A 19,993-nucleotide genomic window follows, 5' to 3' on the forward strand; every position below is an offset into this window, starting at 1 on the left:
GCATAAAAAATGCTATTGAAGGCCTTAGTTGACCTGGCATGTGAATCTTAGAATTATTGATATATGTGTTCTAATGATTGCAGGAGGACATGCGTAATATGTGTTATTATTACTCTCAACTTGGCACAGATGAACAATCAGATTTTTTAATTCACATGGCCACAGCACTCTCCACAGATCACCAGGCTGTGCAAGAGCTTATCCAGCAGAGGCCAAAGGCAAGTTCACTTTGTGTATATTTATTGGAAACAAGACATAATAGCTGGTACTGTGCAAGTATTGTAACCTTCATTACTGCATATTACATCCTACATTCCATCAATTAGTAGTTTATTGTTCACAAGCATCAGGATATTTCCTCCAGGCTAGACATGAAAGTGTGCTGGAACATTGATACTTGTTATTGTATATGTTAGCTGGTCCTGTATTAACCAGACCTAAATATGGAAGCTTTCATGAATTGCATGTCACTTGTTTTCACCGTTTCTTGAATGTAGATTAGTATACAAGACTTAGAGTGAGCAAAATACTGTGCATGGCTTGACAAAGGTAGGCAATGATAATGGGATACCACAGCATCTGACTAACAAATATTACCTTCTGTTTATATTGGAAATGTACCATTTTTAATAACACTTTAGAGAGATTTGGTAATGACTGATTTGACATAGTGGGCATCACCAATTTTACCTCAAGGTCAAAATATTATGAAATGATATACAGTATGATTCCTTTCAATCATATAACCCTAGCACCCCTTTTTGTAGAGCTCTTGTACCTTCAAGGCTGTACTACATTGGTAGCAGGCAAATGACAGACCCCTTTGGGGTGAAAAGTTCAATGATGAGATTGCACTCCTTGTCATCCATTGACAATGATTCAACTTCCTCAAAGGTGACTTTTCACTCACAGTGAAACCACAAACAGCCAAAGTCAGATGATACCAAATAATGTATTTGATAACAATACCAAATTTGTTTCAAATTAGGTTGTGTGGATGCTGATGATTTAAGATAAAGATATTATGAGTAAAAACATAGTGAATCAGATGCAAAAAACATCAAGTTGCAATGATTCAAATGATTGCATAGATGTTTAAAACTAGCCAGGTGATGCCATTATTATGCATTATATCAAGATATTTGAGTGGCAGACTTCAAAACTGTAGCACCCATTTAGCCCATTGTGGTTCTGTTAAATCAGCTAATTTCATAGATGTAGAGTAACTTTTTTCTCAGATTAGTTTACATGACTTTCATATTTGCATGACAGTGTTAGAGGTTATTAGTAGAACGTTATTCTTGTATGAATCTTTAGTTTGTTCAGTTCAAGCAGTTGTGCTACATTTTTCAGAAGTGGGATGTGGTAAAAAATGAATTTGAAAAGAAGTTTGGTAGATACAAATTTGGTGTAGGAAATCATGATAAGGACAGTTTGCTTCAGTGATATCTGCAGTTGCAGAGAATTTGGTGGTTTTCTTTAATGAAACAATTGGAAGCAGGTATAAAGATGAAAGATGAATGTGCACAGATTGAAAGGCCATTCAAGAAGAATGAATAAGGGTGCATTTGAATAAGACAGATGGAAGTAGGTTTAGTGGATCCCAGAAATGAGTTACAGGCTAGAGAAAGAAAATAAGTGTTTATTGAGGTAAGTGTGGAAAAATCTGAGATGTTGTTAGGCTGGGGTGTTTGGAATTTACTTTGCAAGATTTGCACCCTTTACAGTAGGGAATAGTGTTCTGAGTGTATGTATCAATAGAAAGGTAAAAAGTTCATAATGTATAGGAATTTCTTCTCTTGGGTTGTGAATATACCATGCTTCTTTTTACAATTTAAAGACATCATCTTTCTCCAGCTTGTGAATGATGGTGACATAGATGCTCAGCTTTTACGATGGGAGGACCGTTTACGTCATGCTGTACAACCACTTCATCACTGGGTTTTCTCACAGATATCTAGATTGTCTGGAGGTGTCAAGTTTCTGGTTGATATGCGTCAAGATTTATTAGTAAGTTAATTGATGTGCTTATTTTGTATGTAACAGGAAAGAATATGAATTTACCGCTGACCTGCTGAACTCTATGATATTTGACCCTTGACATCTTATTATTAATATCAGTTCAGATTAGACAAACATGTCTGAGAATTAGAGATAATACCTGTGTGTAATTAAATCTTGAGAGAGCATGTATTTACCAGGATAAACTAGGGGTTTAGTGTATTTATGTGAGTTTAGATTCAAATTTTGAGCAGTTTTCCTAATCAACATTTCATTGATGAAGTGCCCCATAGATTACTTCTTTTCATAACTGACCATTTATTGATGAAGTTGAATGGATAAGTTGAAAACGAAGAGCGTCGAAGAGTGGAGAATCATATAAAGTTAATTTGTATTTCGTAATTGAGGTGGATGTAAGATGTTGATTTGAATGGTTTGTATCCAGATGAATTAATTGAAATAAACTGAATAAACTTCATGAGCTGTTTAGGCTGAGATTTGAAAATCAGTAATCTTTGAGGCCAAGGAATTTTCATATTTGAAATTTTGCAGATTTTAGAAAACCTTACCCTTAGATTATGGTCTGAATGTATTTTAACCATAACAGGGTGTTTTGTATAACTAATGCAAGGTTCTAAATGTAACTCACTTGTAATATATGTAGCTACAGTACTATATGCCTTGTGTGAAGAATTGATAAACTCTATTCTGTTTTCATGCCTTGACATTAAGGCCTCATAGACTTTTCTGTGATTTTTCCTGACAGCTTGATATGCCCTGGTTAAATCCACATTGCTCCACTTTGCTGTAACCCTAGCACACCTCATCCCCTCCTTCATGTTCAGGCCCTTTTCATTCAAAGCATTGTTCAATCTGTCCTTCCCTCTTATCTGCACCCATTTCAGCTCTCATGCAAGCTCGATTACTCTTGCTACCACATTACTCTCTTAATCTGGCATTCCTTACTCGATCAACCCTCATCACACTACTTATTGTCCTCGAGCACCTCATGACCAACACATATACATGGGCATTATTTGATTATATATTGATTAATAGGTGTGCTAAAGAAAGACTTGTAAGATATAGATTTGGTGAGAGGAGCAGCTGATAGGATATTCGGTCACTTCTTGGTGAGGGTGGAACTTTTAAGGGGCTTTAGGTAAAGAGGCATTGATATGAGTGGGAAGAAGATGAAAGTGAGTAGGCATACAGGGTTTTTGTGAGGAAGTAACAAGAGAGTTTGAGTGGAGAATAGCAAAAGGTTAGAGTAAATGAATCTAGGGGAGTGGGTTAGGAATGGGTGCTATTTAGGGAAGCAGTGCTTATATGTATGAGAGAAATATATGGCATGCAAAAGGTTGTTATGGGCAGGTGAGAGAGGGTAGTGGGTGGTAGGATGAGGAAGTAAGTTTTTTTGAAAGAGGAGAGAGAATTGCATGGGCATTACCTGCAGAGGGATATTGGTGATTGGGAGATCTACAAGAGGAAGCAGCAGGAAGTCAAGAAGTTGCTGGGGTGGAAAGAAAAATAAAATGAGACTTGGGTTGAGAGAATATCAGGAAACTTCAAGGATAATGAGACATTTTTTTGGAAAGAGATTGATAGTGCAAGTAGAACAAGAGAATAAATGGGAACATACGTCAAGAGAGCACATTGAGAATTGTAATAGGTAAGGATGAGGTGAAGAGCAGATGGACTGAGTAGTTTGAAAGGCTGTTGAATATGGTAGTTGATAGGGCAACAGATGTGGGTTGTTTGGCTCAGGAGGTATGCAAAGTGAGGCAATCAGGGCAATTAATGAAGCGAAAAGAGGAGGTGGTAAATGCCATGTGTAAGATGAAGTGTGACAAGGTGGCTGGATTGGATGTGAATGTAGCTGAATTTCCCAAGTATGCATGCATACTTAAAGATATTAGAGATTAAAATATGTATCCAGTCATCATAAAAGATGTGTGCCTGCTGAGGAAATATGCATTCAGCTTAGCTGGTGAAATATGTAGACATATTTTTCATAGTTTTTTGGCAGATGATAGCCTGTTAATTTCCGTAAGTAAATACTGTTATTAACTCTGAGAGGTAATTTAAGGCTATCATTGTTTTAAGTTTCTAGATTGATTACATGAATTTGCTTAACTGAACAAAGATCTTGATTTTCAGATGACCCTGTATTCAGAACCATCAGATTCATCTCACTTTGCAGTTCTCAAGACTTTAGATTCAGTGCTAAGAGAACTCCTTTCACTTTGGTTTACAGTTGGACTTTTAAATGTTCAGCGCATCACTTGGGAGTCTCCATGTAATGTGTTACAAAAGGTTTGTTTCAAGATTATATTTACTTTGAACTCATGTGCATATTTGTACCATAAATATATTTTCTTTTTTCTTACTTATTCACTGTTTCCTGCACCAGTGAGGTAGCAACAGGAACAGATAAAGAAATGGCCTCCACTCTCTAGCTGTTATGTATAATGCATTGTAACCAGAGCCCCCACATCCACAACCAAGCCCCACAGACCTCTCCCTGGTGTCCCTGACTGCTTCATATGCCCTGGCTCAGCCCATTGATGGTATGTCGTCCCCTGTATACCACATTACTGCAGTTTACTCTATCCTGTGCATGCCTCACACCCTCCTACATGTTCAGGCCCCAAACCCTAAAAACATCCTTCACTCTATCTTTTCACCTCTTGCTTGATTTCCACCTTTTCCTTTTCCCCTCCACTTCTGATGTGTATACCCTCTTAGTCATCCTTTCCTCATTTATCCTTTCTACTTGTCTAGACCATTTCAGCCCTTATATGTATTCCTCTAACCATCACACCTCCCAGTTACCCTATCATTTCTTATTTGATGAACCCTCCTAACATCATTTGTGGTCCCCAAACTTTTCGTTGCTAACACATCCACCTTCTTCTGTACATTTTTGGTTAAAACCCTTGCCTTGCATCCATTCAACACCAGAACGACCACTATACCATCAAACATACCCTTCTTTACCCTGACAGAGAGTGGCCTCTCTTTCCTTACATTCCTCTACGCATCCTGGACCTTAGCCCTCTCACCCATCCTATGGATCACGTCAGCTTCTGTGCTTCCATTTGCTGCCTTGTCCACTGTCAGGAATCTAAAACAATCCATTTCCCCCAGGTTGTCTGTATTCGTACTCCGATTCAACTGCCTCTCTCCACTGTTAAACCTAATAATTTTCCTCTTCATTCATATTCACTCTCAAATGTCCCCTCTTGCACACTTCCAAACTCTGCGACTAGCTTCTACAATTTTTCACTTGAATCTAGCACCAGTCATGTATCATCAGCTAACATCTGCTGTAGATTCAAGTGAGAAACTGTAGAAGTTGGTGACGGAGTTTAGAAGAGTATGTGAAAGGAGAAAGTTGAGAGTAAATGTGAATAGGAAACAAGGTTATTTGGTTTAGCAGGGTTGAGGAACAGGTTTGTTGGGGGTGAGTTTGAATGGAGAAAATCTGGAGGAAGTGAAGTTTTTGAGATACCTGGGAGTGGACATTTCAATGAATCGAACAATGGAAGCAGAAGTGAGTCATAGGGTGGCTGAAGAGGGAAAGGTTCTGGGAGCACTGAAGAATGTGTGGAAAGAGAGAAAGTTATTTGGAAGGGCAAAAATGGGTGTTTGAGGAAATAGCAATCCCAACAATATCATATGGATGTGAGGGATAGGCTGTAGATAAAGTTGTGCAGAGGAAGGTGGATGTATGGGAAATGAAATGTTTTGAGGACATTGTGTGCTGAGCCAGCACTTCATTGGTTGTCAAGTTGCACTCCTCTGACCCAGGTAGATGTCTTTTCTTTCAGCCTCACCTACATGTGGACTGCTGGCATTCTGTCCACAAACATACAATGTATCTCTCCTTGTCACACACAACACTTGACAACAATTAACTCACAGTTCATTCTTCATAACTCTAGATTTTCCTGTAGTGAGTGCTGTGTGCTAGTCCTGCCTTTGGCAAAATGGTAGAAGCAATAGATAGTAGTTGGTGGGAACATTTAGGTAGGACTATTAAGTAGAAAAATTAGGTAGAAAGGTAAAAGACATTAGGTAGAAAGGTAGAAGTAGTCTGTAGGAAAATTAGGTAGGAGCCTCTGCAAACACTATGCTAGACTGGCCCTCTACCAGTGGCCTTTTAAGAGTGAGACACTAAAGGCTAAGAAGCAGCACTAGTTCACTAGTTATGGAGGCTCTACTGCAGTAGTCATCCCATTGAGGGACTTCCTGAAGGGAACATGCATCAGAGATATAAATAGATAGATATGTGGTGTGAGGTGGCTTGATCAAGTAAGTAATGAAAGGACTGGAGAGGTTTATAGTAATAAAATGAGTGTGGTTGAGAGAGCTGAAGAGGGTGTGCTGAAATGGTTTGGACATATGGAGAGAAAGATTGAGGAAAGGTTGACATGTATACTATTATGCATACATACATTGTTATATATATATATATGTATATATATATATATATATATATATATATATATATATATATATATATATATATATATATATATATATATATATATATATATGTATATATATATATATATATATATATATATATATATATATATATATATATATATATATATGTGTGTGTGTGTGTGTGTGTATGTGTGTATGATATACTTGTATGACAGCTGGTGTTACTGAGCCCCTATTGTAAATTGTTACAACTTAAGTGAGTCTTTTGACAAGGCTGTATTATAGTCAATGACTGGAAAGGAGTGTAATCTAATTGAGGAACTTCTTTCTCCAATGTAGTCCATCATTTCCCCCCTCCTGTGTTAAGTGCTGCCTCGAAGCTGCAGGGGCCCTAGAAAAGGGGTCTTAACATTGTATAAGACAAAACATTAGAGTTAGAGAGTGAATGTATGGGAACAGGGCTGTTGTTTATCTTTTCCTGATACAACCTCATTAAGGCAGAAGAAGCATTTAGGTGTAATGATGCAGTATATATATTGCAGATGGTTCTTGTAACTCAAGTTTTTTCTGTACCCCAAGGTCTCAGAATATGAAGCTGTTCATCCTGTACGCAACTGGGCTGATTTGAAGCGTCGTGTGGGCCTTTATCGTAGGTGCTTCACATTCACTCATTCATGTATGCCTAAAGAACCTCTTGTTGTTCTTCACATATTCCTAACAAATGAAATATCTACATCCATGTCTAAAATTCTGCAGGGTTCAAGAGCTTCTTCAGCAGGTAAGTTTAAGTGTTTAGAGAAATTTATATTTATTTTCTTGTTTTGAATTTTTTTCAGAACCTGCAAGCATGCACTCACGTTCCCATTCTTTCCATTCCCTCTTCTCTTTTTGAAAATACATATCTTGCATCATCATTGTAACAGGTCTGAGTCAGTCTCCAGTGGTTAGTGAGTGATGAGGGTTGATGGATGGAAACCACAACTTCACTTCAGTGACATAAATGTCATTTACCTTGGCAGGTTGCTGTGTGGTTGAGAATTTCTGTGAATGAGCATTTGCTGGCCTCAGATATTACATCAGTTGCAGAAGTTATTATTCTGGTAGACACCCTAATTTGAGGTTAGAATTATGTCAACTACCCTGTGAGCAAGTGCTCTCTGTGATGCTTATATGGCTTTGCTTTTACTTGAAAAATTATTTCTCATACAGAAAAACTAACATTTTCCCTTAAACTGGTCAGTCACTGCTTATGTAGATAGAACTAGTAAAGAATATAGTAAGGTTACATTGGTAGTGTGTTGTAGACAGCAGTCACCCGGGGAAGTACCACTGCCTTACCTTCAGTGTTTATGTGAAGTCCAAAATTGTTTCATATATTCCTTGTTGAGATAGCTGATCTTACTCTTTGGGTTGCTATAACTGTTACCAGGCTATGCTTAGGATCTTTATCTTTCAAACCATGTACACCTATCTTCTTTTTTTCTTTTACATCATCAATCTTTTTTTATTGTCTTTTCATATTATTCTTTTTCTTCTTTCCCTCTAGTTTACCATCCTTATTTTGTTATTCAAAATCTGGCCTTGATGAAGACCTCTGTTCATGACTGAATCCACTTGCTTAAAAAAAAAAAAAGAGGATTCCGGTAAAAATTCAGAAAATATAAATTTTGGTATCTCATTACTGAACCACTAAGGATCCTCAGTTTACTCTTATACTGCAGCAGAAGAACTTCTATAGATAGGTCTTAAAACTTAGACTTTCTTACCACATTCATGATTTCCTTATTCAGTCAGGCTGATTTACTGTTCAGTAACAGGTATAGAGTAAGATATAAAGTTGGAGTATATTGCTTAATATAATGAATTTATGATGAGCAGAAAGGTAATTGATGGAAGCTGACTGGCTTACCTTCTTATGAATATTATAATACCACTGGTAAATACAGTACGAAGTCAAGTTTAGTTTCATCTCTTCATTTGTTTAATTTTTGTTATCTTATTTCAAGGAGCTAAAGTATTTCAAATGGAAATACTCTTAAGTGATGTGTATTTTGAATGTAAAATTTCTTGAATGACTTAAGCTGAATTGTTGCAACTCTCTTGTATGTCAGTTATTTCATAATTCCTTACACAGTATTCAGTAATGATTGATATGTTATTACCAAATTAGGTTTTCCTGTAGGCATGGACTAAAATTTCTTCTTAGATTAATAGAATCTTATTTCAGACAGTGTATGAGATCCCCAGAAGTGTTTCAGAATGCTCTGGTACATCAGATGAACTGACATATACAGATCACAATAGTGAGCTTTGTTCTATGTAAATAATTTTTCCTAATTATTTGCCCAGATGATACCAGCATCAACAAGGATATTGAGAATCCATCTTTAATCAATACAGCTATCTTTTACTCCATAACATCTACACAGAAGGGACTCCAGGTAAAAGAGGAGTGACAAATGTAATCTGTTTGTTTGGATTTTTTTTTTTGTATAGGGGATTTCAAATAGATGTAACTTAATAAATTCTGAAATTTCATCTTTCATAATTATAAAGAAGTCATACTCTTCTAGCCATTTCCAGCATAGAATTTGAAAGAAGCTTGTATGAAGGAATACCTGTCCCAATTCTGATATATGTGAAACTCAAGTTTATATATGTTTGGTAGGTCAAAAATATGAGCATCAAAGATGGATGATATGCATAGTATAGTTGGAATTAGAATTACGTATGGCAAAAGTAGTTAGATAGAATGCAGAATGAAGATGCAAGGATAAATGGTGTAGGGAGATCATTCGAAAGGTATGTGAATTCGTCTTTTAATTAGGATGGTATGGCTATGTAGAATGTACAGCAGATGATACGTAAGCACAGTTAAAGGAATATGGAAAAGAGTTAGACCACAGAAGAGATGGGTAGATGTACTGAGGGAATTGATTAGGATTATGGATGCCAGAGGAATGTTTCAGGATCAGATGCAATGGAAGCATTTTGTGTACAGTGTGACTGGAGATGGTTTCACTTTAAGAATGAATCTAATTTGAAGATTGGAAAAGTAAGAAGCTTTTTTATAAGTGTGGAATTCCATATTTCACTTTGCTTGATTCTTCATGGGTTGAGGATATGTATGAATGGTTTCAGAGACTGTATATCTTGATCTACCACACGAAACTGGGAATAGATAGATAGAAGGTTAGATGGAATTATGTCCTGTTTACCTTGAATGTTGCAATGCAGAATCAGATGCAATAATGCAAAATAAGATAACTGATAGTGAGATAGAGAGATTTTTTATTTATCAGTTGAAATGATAAAAAAAGGAATGTGGTATTGCATGGTTGGTTTCTTCACAACTCTGAATCAAAACTATTGTTAGGATGGAGTTGATTATACATTTAGTGTTTCATCTCATGTTAGTTTTATTCATTTTATTCAACCCTTGTAGAATTTTATTAAATCTGCAAATAATTTCAGGGCATTGAACTTGGGAATTATCTGATCAAGAGAGTAGTGCATGAATTAAGGGCAGAGTTTCCCAACATGTCTCAGTTTTCCAGCCTCTCACCCATACCTGGCTTTGTGAAATGGCTAAATGGTAATATGGGAAGAGCACAAAGAGGTAAATATCACATGAAATTTTGGTGACACTCCAGGTATGAATTGAAAAGGGAGTTTTTTTAGGTATTGCTTTTTCTTCTTGGTTTTATTTTTCATAGTATACCTACTGAAGTTGATGACATTTTTTTGATTTGATTTAGTCTTGCTTGCTTGACTCACCCTTGTATGCTTGGTGATTAGTAAAATTTCTATGGTTTTTAGAAAATTATTGTCAAATGAAAGCTCTGTCTTTCAGCCTCAAAAGTTAAAGACCATCTAATCTGTACAGACTGTCAATGGTTAAGTTGGTGAAACATGCAAACTAATCAAAATTTGTGCTCCATTGATGTCGTTCATGCATGTTTTCAGTTTTTGATTCTTAACTGGTTTCTAAGCTACTGGAAAGCTTTTTCAACATTGGTGTAAAATAACATTACAATAACATGAATCTAATTAACTGTTTTTTCATCTTATTTTTTTCCCAACCTGATGTAATCTTACCCCTCCCAATTTTAACCCAATGTAGATTTATCCTTGTTTAAACTATCATATTTTAACTTCCATTGTTATTACTTTAACTAATGAAGTTTTTCCTAGTCTTACATAACTCAAGCCCAGACTGATTTAATTTGACAATAAGAAATCTTAACAAAACTAGTTTTACATCAAGTCATATCTTCATTATAGTCAGGAAAAGCATTATTTCTCAACATCTGTCATATCTATGCAGTGCCAGATATGACAATATGCTGATTATAACTGTATTCCCTCTAAATGTTATTATTATTATTAATGTACTAAAGATCTGAGTTTCTGGAGTTGATATAGTAATAAGTTTTAAACAATTGTAAGGATGGAAAAAACATAAACTGCATGATATTTGAACCTGAAACTGATGGACCTTCTGATCATTTTAGTATAAGCTATTCATAAACTGTATAATTTGCATTAGTTTTTCACCTAGGAGTAGCTTTTATTGATTCCAATTTAGCAAAAAATTAGATAGCTGTCATTCTTTAACCTTAATACTGTACCATAAATATTTGATGAACAATCATCACATTGTCTCATTAAATTAGGATGCCTTTCATATGCATTCTATCAAACATACAAACTGTCCTTATCCCACATAAAGCTTGACAACACTTAACTCACACAACACATTCTTTGTAACTCTAGATTTTCCTTCAATGAGCACTATGTGTTAACCCTGCCTTTTGGCAGAATGGTAGGAGCTGTAGATAAAAGCAGTAGGAACATTAGGCAAGAGCATTAGGTAAAAACATTCGGATAAGTAGTAGGTAGGAACTTTAGACAGAAGCATTGAATAGAGGTAGTATATTGTAACATTAATTAGACACATTGAGTAGAAGTAATTAGTGAGAACATTAGGTAGGAGCTTCTGGACACACTTTGCTGGTGTTGTCTTCTGTCAGTGGCCTGCTGAGGGTGAATAACAAGCAGCACTTGAGTTCACCTGTTATGGTGCATCTTTTGCTGTGGCCACCTCCTTAAGGATTTCCTAGAGGAAAAGGGTATCAGAAATATAGATAGATAGACAGATGGATATTCTTTCTTATCTTGGCAGTCATTTATTTGAAGTAGTCTGTTTTCTGATGCACTCATGGTGTAACTTGCCTACATTTCACTTATTTGAAGAAAGAAGATATGCCCCTTGATATCTTCCTGGAAGTAAATAACATGCTTACAGGATTTAGAAATACTGAAGGTAACTCAGCAAATATGAAGAATGTGATTCACTTGTAGCAAAGGGCATCATAAGTTTGAGGGGAAGTCCATAAACAGCACCACTAAGCATTTGCATCGGGAAACTAGTGTTTTGGTGCAAACTTTCAACAGGCATTGAGGATGGCCCAAAACATGGTGGATAAATTTTTGGGGAACTAGTACTACATTGTGCATTTGTACTGGAAAATATTAGAAATTGTAGTCATAAGAGCTTTTGCGTTTGTGGAATGCCAAGTGATAAAACTTTTCCTGTATTCCTTAAAGTTTTATTCTATATTCTCTTTATAGCAAATGATATCAACTTACCTGTATAAAGTATACCATATTCTGATTTCCAGGTGAGGCACATATATTTACAGAAAGAGAAATAAATGATTTGAAGACTTACCTAGAGGTGGATTCATCATCAGAAATCTATGACCGCCTTCGAAAATTGTTCTCAACAAATGGTTGGGTGGAGGATTCAGATTTAGTAAACTCCTTGGAAACTCCATTAATGAGACTGTGTGCATACTTTCTCTTTACAGAGAAGAGAAGAGGATATGCACTTGATAGTGTAGGTAAGAATAAAGTTCTTTGAGATTCTTTCCTTGGCACTGGTGACAAAATCTTGTCAAACTGTACTAAGTGTAAAGTTTATATCCAGAGGTCAGCATAGCCATCTTTATTATAAGAGATAGGTTCAGTTCCAAGTATATGAACTCTTAATGCATTAATAATGTGAATGTTTTACTTAGAGTGTAATTGTCAGCATATTTTTATGGGAGGTTGCAGTAATGTCAGTCTTCTTGGCTTGATATGTGTTCTTTATGGTATAATGGTATAATTGATGATAAAGATGACTCATATTGAGGGTACATTAAAATCTTGGTAATAACCAACACCAATTAGTTAATGATAGAAACTAAATATTTACTTTCAAAGAATTATTGGAAAATCTGTTTATGCATATCTCATTAGCCTGATGCTGCACAGCCAGGTGGCTCAGTTAAAATCCAAAAAATGCTGTGATTTCATTTCTACACTTCATTACTCTTTCTTTTTCCCAATAGAAGTCTTCATCTCCATTTGCTGCCACTTTTTGTATTTATACAGTCTCTTCAGTTGTCTTCTCACATGTTCACATTACCTCAGATTTCCTTCTTTTATGCTTCTTGATATCTTAACTCCTTAATTCCTTTCAACATATAATTAGTCCACCCAATTCTTAGATCATCTATCTGCATTGCGTACACACCACCAGCCATTTGAATGATATTGGTGTACATTAGTGTGGGTTGCAATGGATATTGTAGCAAGAAAGAAAGGACTACAAATGCTAAGGGCAAATGCTGCTCCACCTCTGTCACAGACATACAGATAATGCTCATTATTTAGTCATGTTAGGCAAATGTAGACTTGTACACAGCTTTAGACTAGTTAGATATTTATTCTGTAAGTTTGTATATTTCCAGAGAAAGGCATGTTACTTAATAGAAGTAACTAGTAACAGTTACTGGCTCCTGGACCATAATGTTGCTGTTACAAATTTCATTGTGATAAACATGCAGTTCAGAAACTGCAAGTAGACATCAGTCAATCCTACAGTGAACTGCTGATGATAGCATGTTTTTCAGTACATCTGAGTAATAACTTCCTCACCATTAGGATATAAAGAAAATAGAACTAGCACAAAATGCAGAATGGAACAGACATCATTTTTGTTTTTGAAAAGATGAGGACAAGAAGTAGGTTTATTACATCAGATGACCTTACCTTCTGCAAGCACATCAGAGTAAACATCTCTTCTTGAAGATGGTAAGTTGGATTCTATTGGCTTTCAAAATAAGGGATGCAAAACCACTGGTAACTCTCACACTGATGGAGGTTGATTGCATGCACAGGACATCCAAGTATGTAGGATCAGTGGGTTTCAAGAGAGAGAGAGGATGAGTAGACTAGGTGTTTACTTCGAAGAATTTGTGAGAAACGTTCAGAGAAAGAGAGTGAATTGTACGTAGCATTTATGGTTACAGAGAAAGTGAATGACAGGGTTGACAAAGAGGCCTTGTGAAAGGTGCTACAAATATATGGGGTAAATTTGAAGATATGAATGTAGTGGGAAGTTTCTCATTAAGAGAGTAACAGAAGTGGGTGAGTAGGAAGGGAGGAGGGTGAATGGTTCCTGGTGAAGGAGAGTCTGCAACAGGAATGTGTGACGTCTCCATTGGTGTATAATCTGTTTTTGGATAGGGTAGTGAGGGAGGTGAAAGCAAGGGTTGTAGGGTAAAGAGCAGTTATGCAATATGCTGGAGACTGGAAAGAACGGGAGGTGAATCAGTTGCTGTTTGGTCACAGATTCCAAAGACAAACTCCAGAACCTGGTGACAAAGTTTAGGAGAGAGTTGAGAGTGAATATGAATATAAGTAAGGTAATGAAGTGTAGCAGGGGATGAGATAGGATAGTTTGAGTGTAAGGATGAATGGGGAGAAAGTGAAATGCATTGGTTATCTGGGAATGGACATAGCAGATGGAGTCAGAGGGGATGAAGTGAGTCATAGGGTGGAAGGGAAGGCTAAAGTCCTGGATGCCTGAAGGAGCATGTGGAAAGTGAGGTCAACAAATGTGAGAGCTGAGAAGTGTTTGTTTGAAGGTACAGAAATCCCTAAAATAGTGTATGAATGTGAGTCTTGGTTTTGGCTGCAAAAGAAACATAGAGGGTGGACATGTAGAAGCAAAATTTCTGAAAACTATGTGATGTGAGGTGTGTTGATCATGTATGGAACAACTGTGTAAAAGAGGGATTTGGTAGTAATTGCAGTTTGATTGAGAAAGCTGTTGAGGATGTATTGGAATGGATTTGTTATATAGATAGGATGAACAGACAAAACTTACTTAGAGGATATGAATCAGAAGTAAAGGGAGGAGGCAAGAGGAGAAAACTGAGAAGATAGAAGAAAGGAGTGAAGGAAACTTTGGGGATCAGGGTCTGAAGATATGGAAAGGCAAGAGGTGTGAATAGGATATAATGAATTGGAATGATGTGGTATATTAAAAGAGTGATGGGTTATCATTTGGCTAAATCAGGACATATGAAATGGTCTGGTAAACCATGCAATAGTCTGTGGGACTTGGTTGTTAATGGTAGGCTCTGGTTTCAGTACATAATACATTACAGCTAGAGAGAACATAGGAATACATGTGAAAGACAATCAACAGAGGGGCCTATTGCCTATGTATCAGTTGTCTGTTTGAACTTATTATGGGTGTTTTCAAGTGAGGCCATTATTTGTTTATTTGGTTTTTGTTCCCTTTACCTGCCTTCCTGAGGATGAAGAAGCAGTTAGGTACAGAATATATCTAGAGTTCAGAAAACAAGAGCATTCTTATGCCTTTTTTTCTCACAGGATTTATATTTTGGTATATTTTGGCTTTGCTTATTGATTTCAAGTGAAGCTTAAACATAATTTAATTATGGTGCATGGAATTTTTCAGCAAACTTTCATCTGAAAAATGGAGCTGTTATGTGGCGCATCAACTGGCTTGCTGATCGTTCACCACGTGGCCTTGCCAACTCTTGTGGTATCATGGTCAACTACAGGTTAGGATGAGCTACTTCTTCTAGGGGATACAGGATATTATTTACATTTCATGCATGTTTTTGGGAGTGTTTCATCAATATGGGAAGGAATTTTACACTCATGGGGCCCCACCTCATATCATCTCTTTATCATCATACAACTATTAAAGTTTCTTAACCTTCAGTATTGTCTGTGTCTTCTTGGGAAGTTTCATTCATCTAATGGAAGTCTTTAGCTTACAAGCAAGTTACATTCCTGCACCACATTTGTTTTGTTATGATTTCTATGCTTGATTGTTGTTTCCCATGTTAGCAAGGTAGCACCAGGAAACAGATGAAGAAAGACCCATCCACTCATATACACACATATATATATATTTATCTTATTTATTATAATACTTTGTCGCTGTCTTCCGTGATAGCAAGGTAGCACAAGGAAACAGATGAAAGAATGGCCCAACCCACCCACATACACCTGTATATACATACACGTCCACACACGCACATATACATACCTATACATTTCAACGTATACATATATATACATACAGACATATTCATATATACACATGTACATAATTCATACTTGCTGCTTTTATTCATTCCCATCGCCACCCCGCCACACATGAAATGACACCCACCCTCCCCCCCGCACGTGCATGAGGTAGTGCTTGGAAAAGACAACATACATATACATACATATTCATATCAACATACACACATAAACATACATACATATAGATACATATACATATACATATATACACATGTACATATTCATACTTGCTCAACTTTATCCATTTCCAGTGCCACCAGGAAACAGCATTGCCACTCCTTGCATCAGCATGGTAGCACTAAGAAACAGATAAAAAATAGCCATACTTGTTTACACTCATTCTCTAGTGTGTGTAATGCACCAAAACCACAGCTCCTTATCCACCTCCAGGCCTCACAGACCTTTCCATGGTTTACCCCAGATGCTTCACATGCCCTGGTTCAGTCCACTAATCCCAGTATACCACATTGTTCCAGTTCACTCTATTCCATGGACGCCTTTCACCCTCCTGCATGTTCAAGCTTCAATTGCTCAAAATCTTTTTCACTCCATCCTTCCACCTCCAGTTTAGTCTCCCACTTCTCCTTGTTCCCTCCACCTCTGACACATATATCCTCTTTGTCAACCTACCCTCACTCATTCTCTCCATATATCCAAACCATTTTAGCATACCATCTTCTGCTCTCTCAACCACACTCTTTTTATTACACACACCTCTCTTACCCTTTTATCACTTACTCGATCAAACCACTGCACACCATGTATTGTCCTCAAACATTTCATTTTCAATACATCCTTCCTCCTCTGTACAACCCTATCTATAGTCCATGCCTGGCAACCATATAATATTGTTGAAACTATTAAGCATTCAAACATACCCATTTTTGCTCTCAGATAATGTTCTCTCTTTCCACACATTCTTCACCGCTCTCAGAGCCTTTGCCCCCTCCTCCAGTCTATGGCTCTCTTCCACTTCCATGGTTCCATTTTCTGCCAAGTCCACTACCAGATATCGAAAACACTTTACTTCATTCAATTTTTCTCCATTCAAACTCGCATCCCAACTTACTCGTCCTAGAACCCTGCTGAACCTAATAACCTTGCTCTTATTAGTATTTACTCTCAACTTCCTCCTTTCATACACTCCTCCAAACTCAGTCACCAACTTCTGCAGTTTCTCACTCGAATCGGCCACCTGTGCTGTATCACTGGCAAACAATTGACTCACTTCTCAGTCCCTTTCATCCCCAACAGATTGCATGCTCACTCCTCTCTATCAAACACTTGTATTTACCACCCAAACCACCCCATCCATAAACAAATTAAAAAACCTTGGTGACATCACACACCAATGCCTCAGACCGACCTTCACTGGGAACCAATCACTCACGTCTCTTCCTACTCGTACACATGCCTTACACTCTTCATAAAACCTTTCTGCTTCTAGCATCTTACTTTCCACACCATATATTCTTAAGACCTTCCACCTTCCACAAAGCATCTCTATCAACCCTATCATATGCCTCCTCCAGATTCATAAATGCCACATACAAATCCATCTGTTTTTCCCACATACAGTCTTCAAAGAAAACACCAGATCCATACATCCTCTACCACTTCTGAGACCTCACTGCTCCTCCCCAATCTGAGGTTCTGTACATGCCTTCACCCTCTCAGTCACCCCTCCCCCCTAGTATAATTTTCCAGGTAAACTCAACAAATTATGCCTCTGTAGTTTGGACCCTCACCTTTATTCCCTTTGCCTATGTATATTGGCACTATATTTGCATTCTGCCAATCCTCAGGCACTGATTGTGTATTACTCAACACTAACTTAATTTTTCTGATTAGTGTTTATTCTGTTACAGATATTTCTTAGAGGAATGTGAGAGCAATAGCAGGAATTATCTAGAAACCATGAAGATTACTGCATCAGATACAGTTATGTTCCTAGCCCGAACTGCTGAGGATATTATGAAAGCAAGCCCAACTTCCCTTGCATCTTCACAACTTCCAAGATGTTCAACAGAACCTGTCATCATGATCACCCCTGATTCAAAAATTTGATTTATTACAAAATTTACCTTAGGCTATGGCAGCATACCAATTTTCTTGATTCAAAAGAACGTGAATCTAAGCTGTAGGATTTATCTTTATGTTTAGAATACAAAACATAAAGTTCATATTGTTGACAAGGTTGACAAGATTTAGAAGCTGCATATAGCTACTGTTTCCGTTCCTATGAACATGTGAATTCACAGTACAAGCACGTAGAAGTGGCACAGTTTTTAACTCATTTTTTGGTTAAATATTTTGTATATATTTATATTGATTGTTCTTTATATGAGATATTTATACCTAATAAATTATTAAGTAAATTAATAAAAGGCTGTGAGTGCTTGTGGCCTGAAAATGCACAAGGGTGCAAGGTGTGCTTGGAACAGAGTGAATTTGAGTGATGTGGGATATAGAAGTTGACACAATGTCAATATACTGAACCAGGGCTTATAATATGGTCAAGGGAAACCACAGAAAGGTTTGTGGTGCCTAATTGTGAATAGGAAGCTGTGGTTTCCATGCATAGTACACGACAGCTAGAGAGTGGACGAGAGTCATTTCTTTGATTATTCCTGGCACAAACTTGCAAATGTGAAGCAACAAACAAGTATAAAAAATAAAAAGAATAATATTTAAGCTTCAGATTATGTTTGCGATAATTTTGTTATATGGTTTTAGGAAAAATATATATGTAAATGAATTTCTTTCTTAGATTAACAAAAGACCAAGAAACTCCTGGAACTGGACATATAAGATAAATACTTCACTGAGTGGCATTCTTCAGGACAAGAATAGGTTATTGTAGTCCTAAATGTATATATGAAACTGACAGGCTGCATGCTTACCTTATTGAATCAATGTTCTATCCAATTTCATTATTGAATTTATGTCTAATTGTTGTGATTTGATAGTACTGAACTTTATTTTCCTGAGACAAAGCCCTGCCCGAATTACCAATAAGTGTCCTATTGCATTCCTTTCTTAGTCAAATTTGATTGTGATAATGTACTTAGGAACATGAAGAATATATAGTGTACTAACTGAAGCACTTGAAAAATACATAATTTTATTTGTTTTTCAATCTCCCTTGAAAATGTAAGATCAAGAGAAAGCTCCAAGAGTTGAATGTATCCCTTTTTTTTAAATTCGGTATTTCCAATCACCAGTCCTTTTTCAGCTCAACTTTACACACTATTCATTATTTTTACTCATACTGGATACCCAAGCCCCCCCCCCAATTATACCTCAACTGCCACATCACCTAGTCCTGCTTTCAAATCACCCATCACTAAGACTTGATCCCTTGCATCAAAATTGCTGATGCACTAACTCAACTCTTCCCAAAACACTTGCCTCTTCCTCATTCCTCTCATTATCAGGAGGATAAGCACTAAAAATCATCCACTTCTCACAGTCCTACTTCATTTTCATCATATCTGTCTGGAGCTCACTTTCTTAAACTGTTACACATTCCCACAACCTCAGCAAAATTGCCAACCTTTCTTTGTTCATGCACTCACACTGATCCCAGACTTTACCCCTAGGACATTCTGAACTATTCTTGCCCCTTCCCCTTGAGGCAAGTTTCACTCCAAAGCCAGAACAAGCAGGTTCCTCTCTGCAAACATACTACCTATCTCTTCCTTATCCTGATTACATCCATGTACATTCAGACTCCCCACCCCCAGCTTGATCCTTCGTCAAGAACGAGTGCTCCTCACGTGGCTCCTATTTCCACTATCAGAGATTGGAAGAAAATGAGAGAAGGGTCTCTGTCCCCCTTCCTTCCTGCCCTTTTTAGTTGCCTTTTATTACATGCAAGAAATACTGTAGCTGTAGATAATTATACACCTAAGCACATACTCACTAAGAGGTGCTTAACACACTAACTCTTCTCTCTAATCATCACCTGGAACTTAACCCAGCTGTTCAGAATGAAGTTGCGCAACTATCTTCATCACTTAAGATCACTCTTTTTCGAGTTGCAGTTGAGCATCACAGCTGCATGGTTACATCC

The 19,993-nt window shown here is 37.0% G+C and overlaps 1 protein-coding gene across 1 annotated transcript in view; it reads left to right on the forward strand.

The window, feature by feature from the left end:
- Window positions 1-19,045, forward strand: part of LOC139766305 (malonyl-CoA decarboxylase, mitochondrial-like) — a 23,653-nt gene extending 4,608 nt beyond the window's left edge. The window contains exons 3-11 of the mRNA XM_071694760.1: window positions 84-218; window positions 1,858-2,010; window positions 4,162-4,317; window positions 7,036-7,234; window positions 8,806-8,897; window positions 9,931-10,075; window positions 12,141-12,362; window positions 15,278-15,383; window positions 17,787-19,045. Of these exons, the coding sequence (XP_071550861.1) occupies window positions 84-218; window positions 1,858-2,010; window positions 4,162-4,317; window positions 7,036-7,234; window positions 8,806-8,897; window positions 9,931-10,075; window positions 12,141-12,362; window positions 15,278-15,383; window positions 17,787-17,985 (1,407 nt within the window). The 3' untranslated portion in view covers window positions 17,986-19,045. The remainder of the gene's footprint in view (window positions 1-83; window positions 219-1,857; window positions 2,011-4,161; window positions 4,318-7,035; window positions 7,235-8,805; window positions 8,898-9,930; window positions 10,076-12,140; window positions 12,363-15,277; window positions 15,384-17,786) is intronic.
- The last annotated feature ends 948 nt before the right edge of the window (window positions 19,046-19,993 follow it).

The sequence above is a fragment of the Panulirus ornatus genome, chromosome 57, assembly GCF_036320965.1.
Source record: "Panulirus ornatus isolate Po-2019 chromosome 57, ASM3632096v1, whole genome shotgun sequence".
In the NCBI taxonomy this organism is placed as follows: domain Eukaryota; kingdom Metazoa; phylum Arthropoda; class Malacostraca; order Decapoda; family Palinuridae; genus Panulirus; species Panulirus ornatus.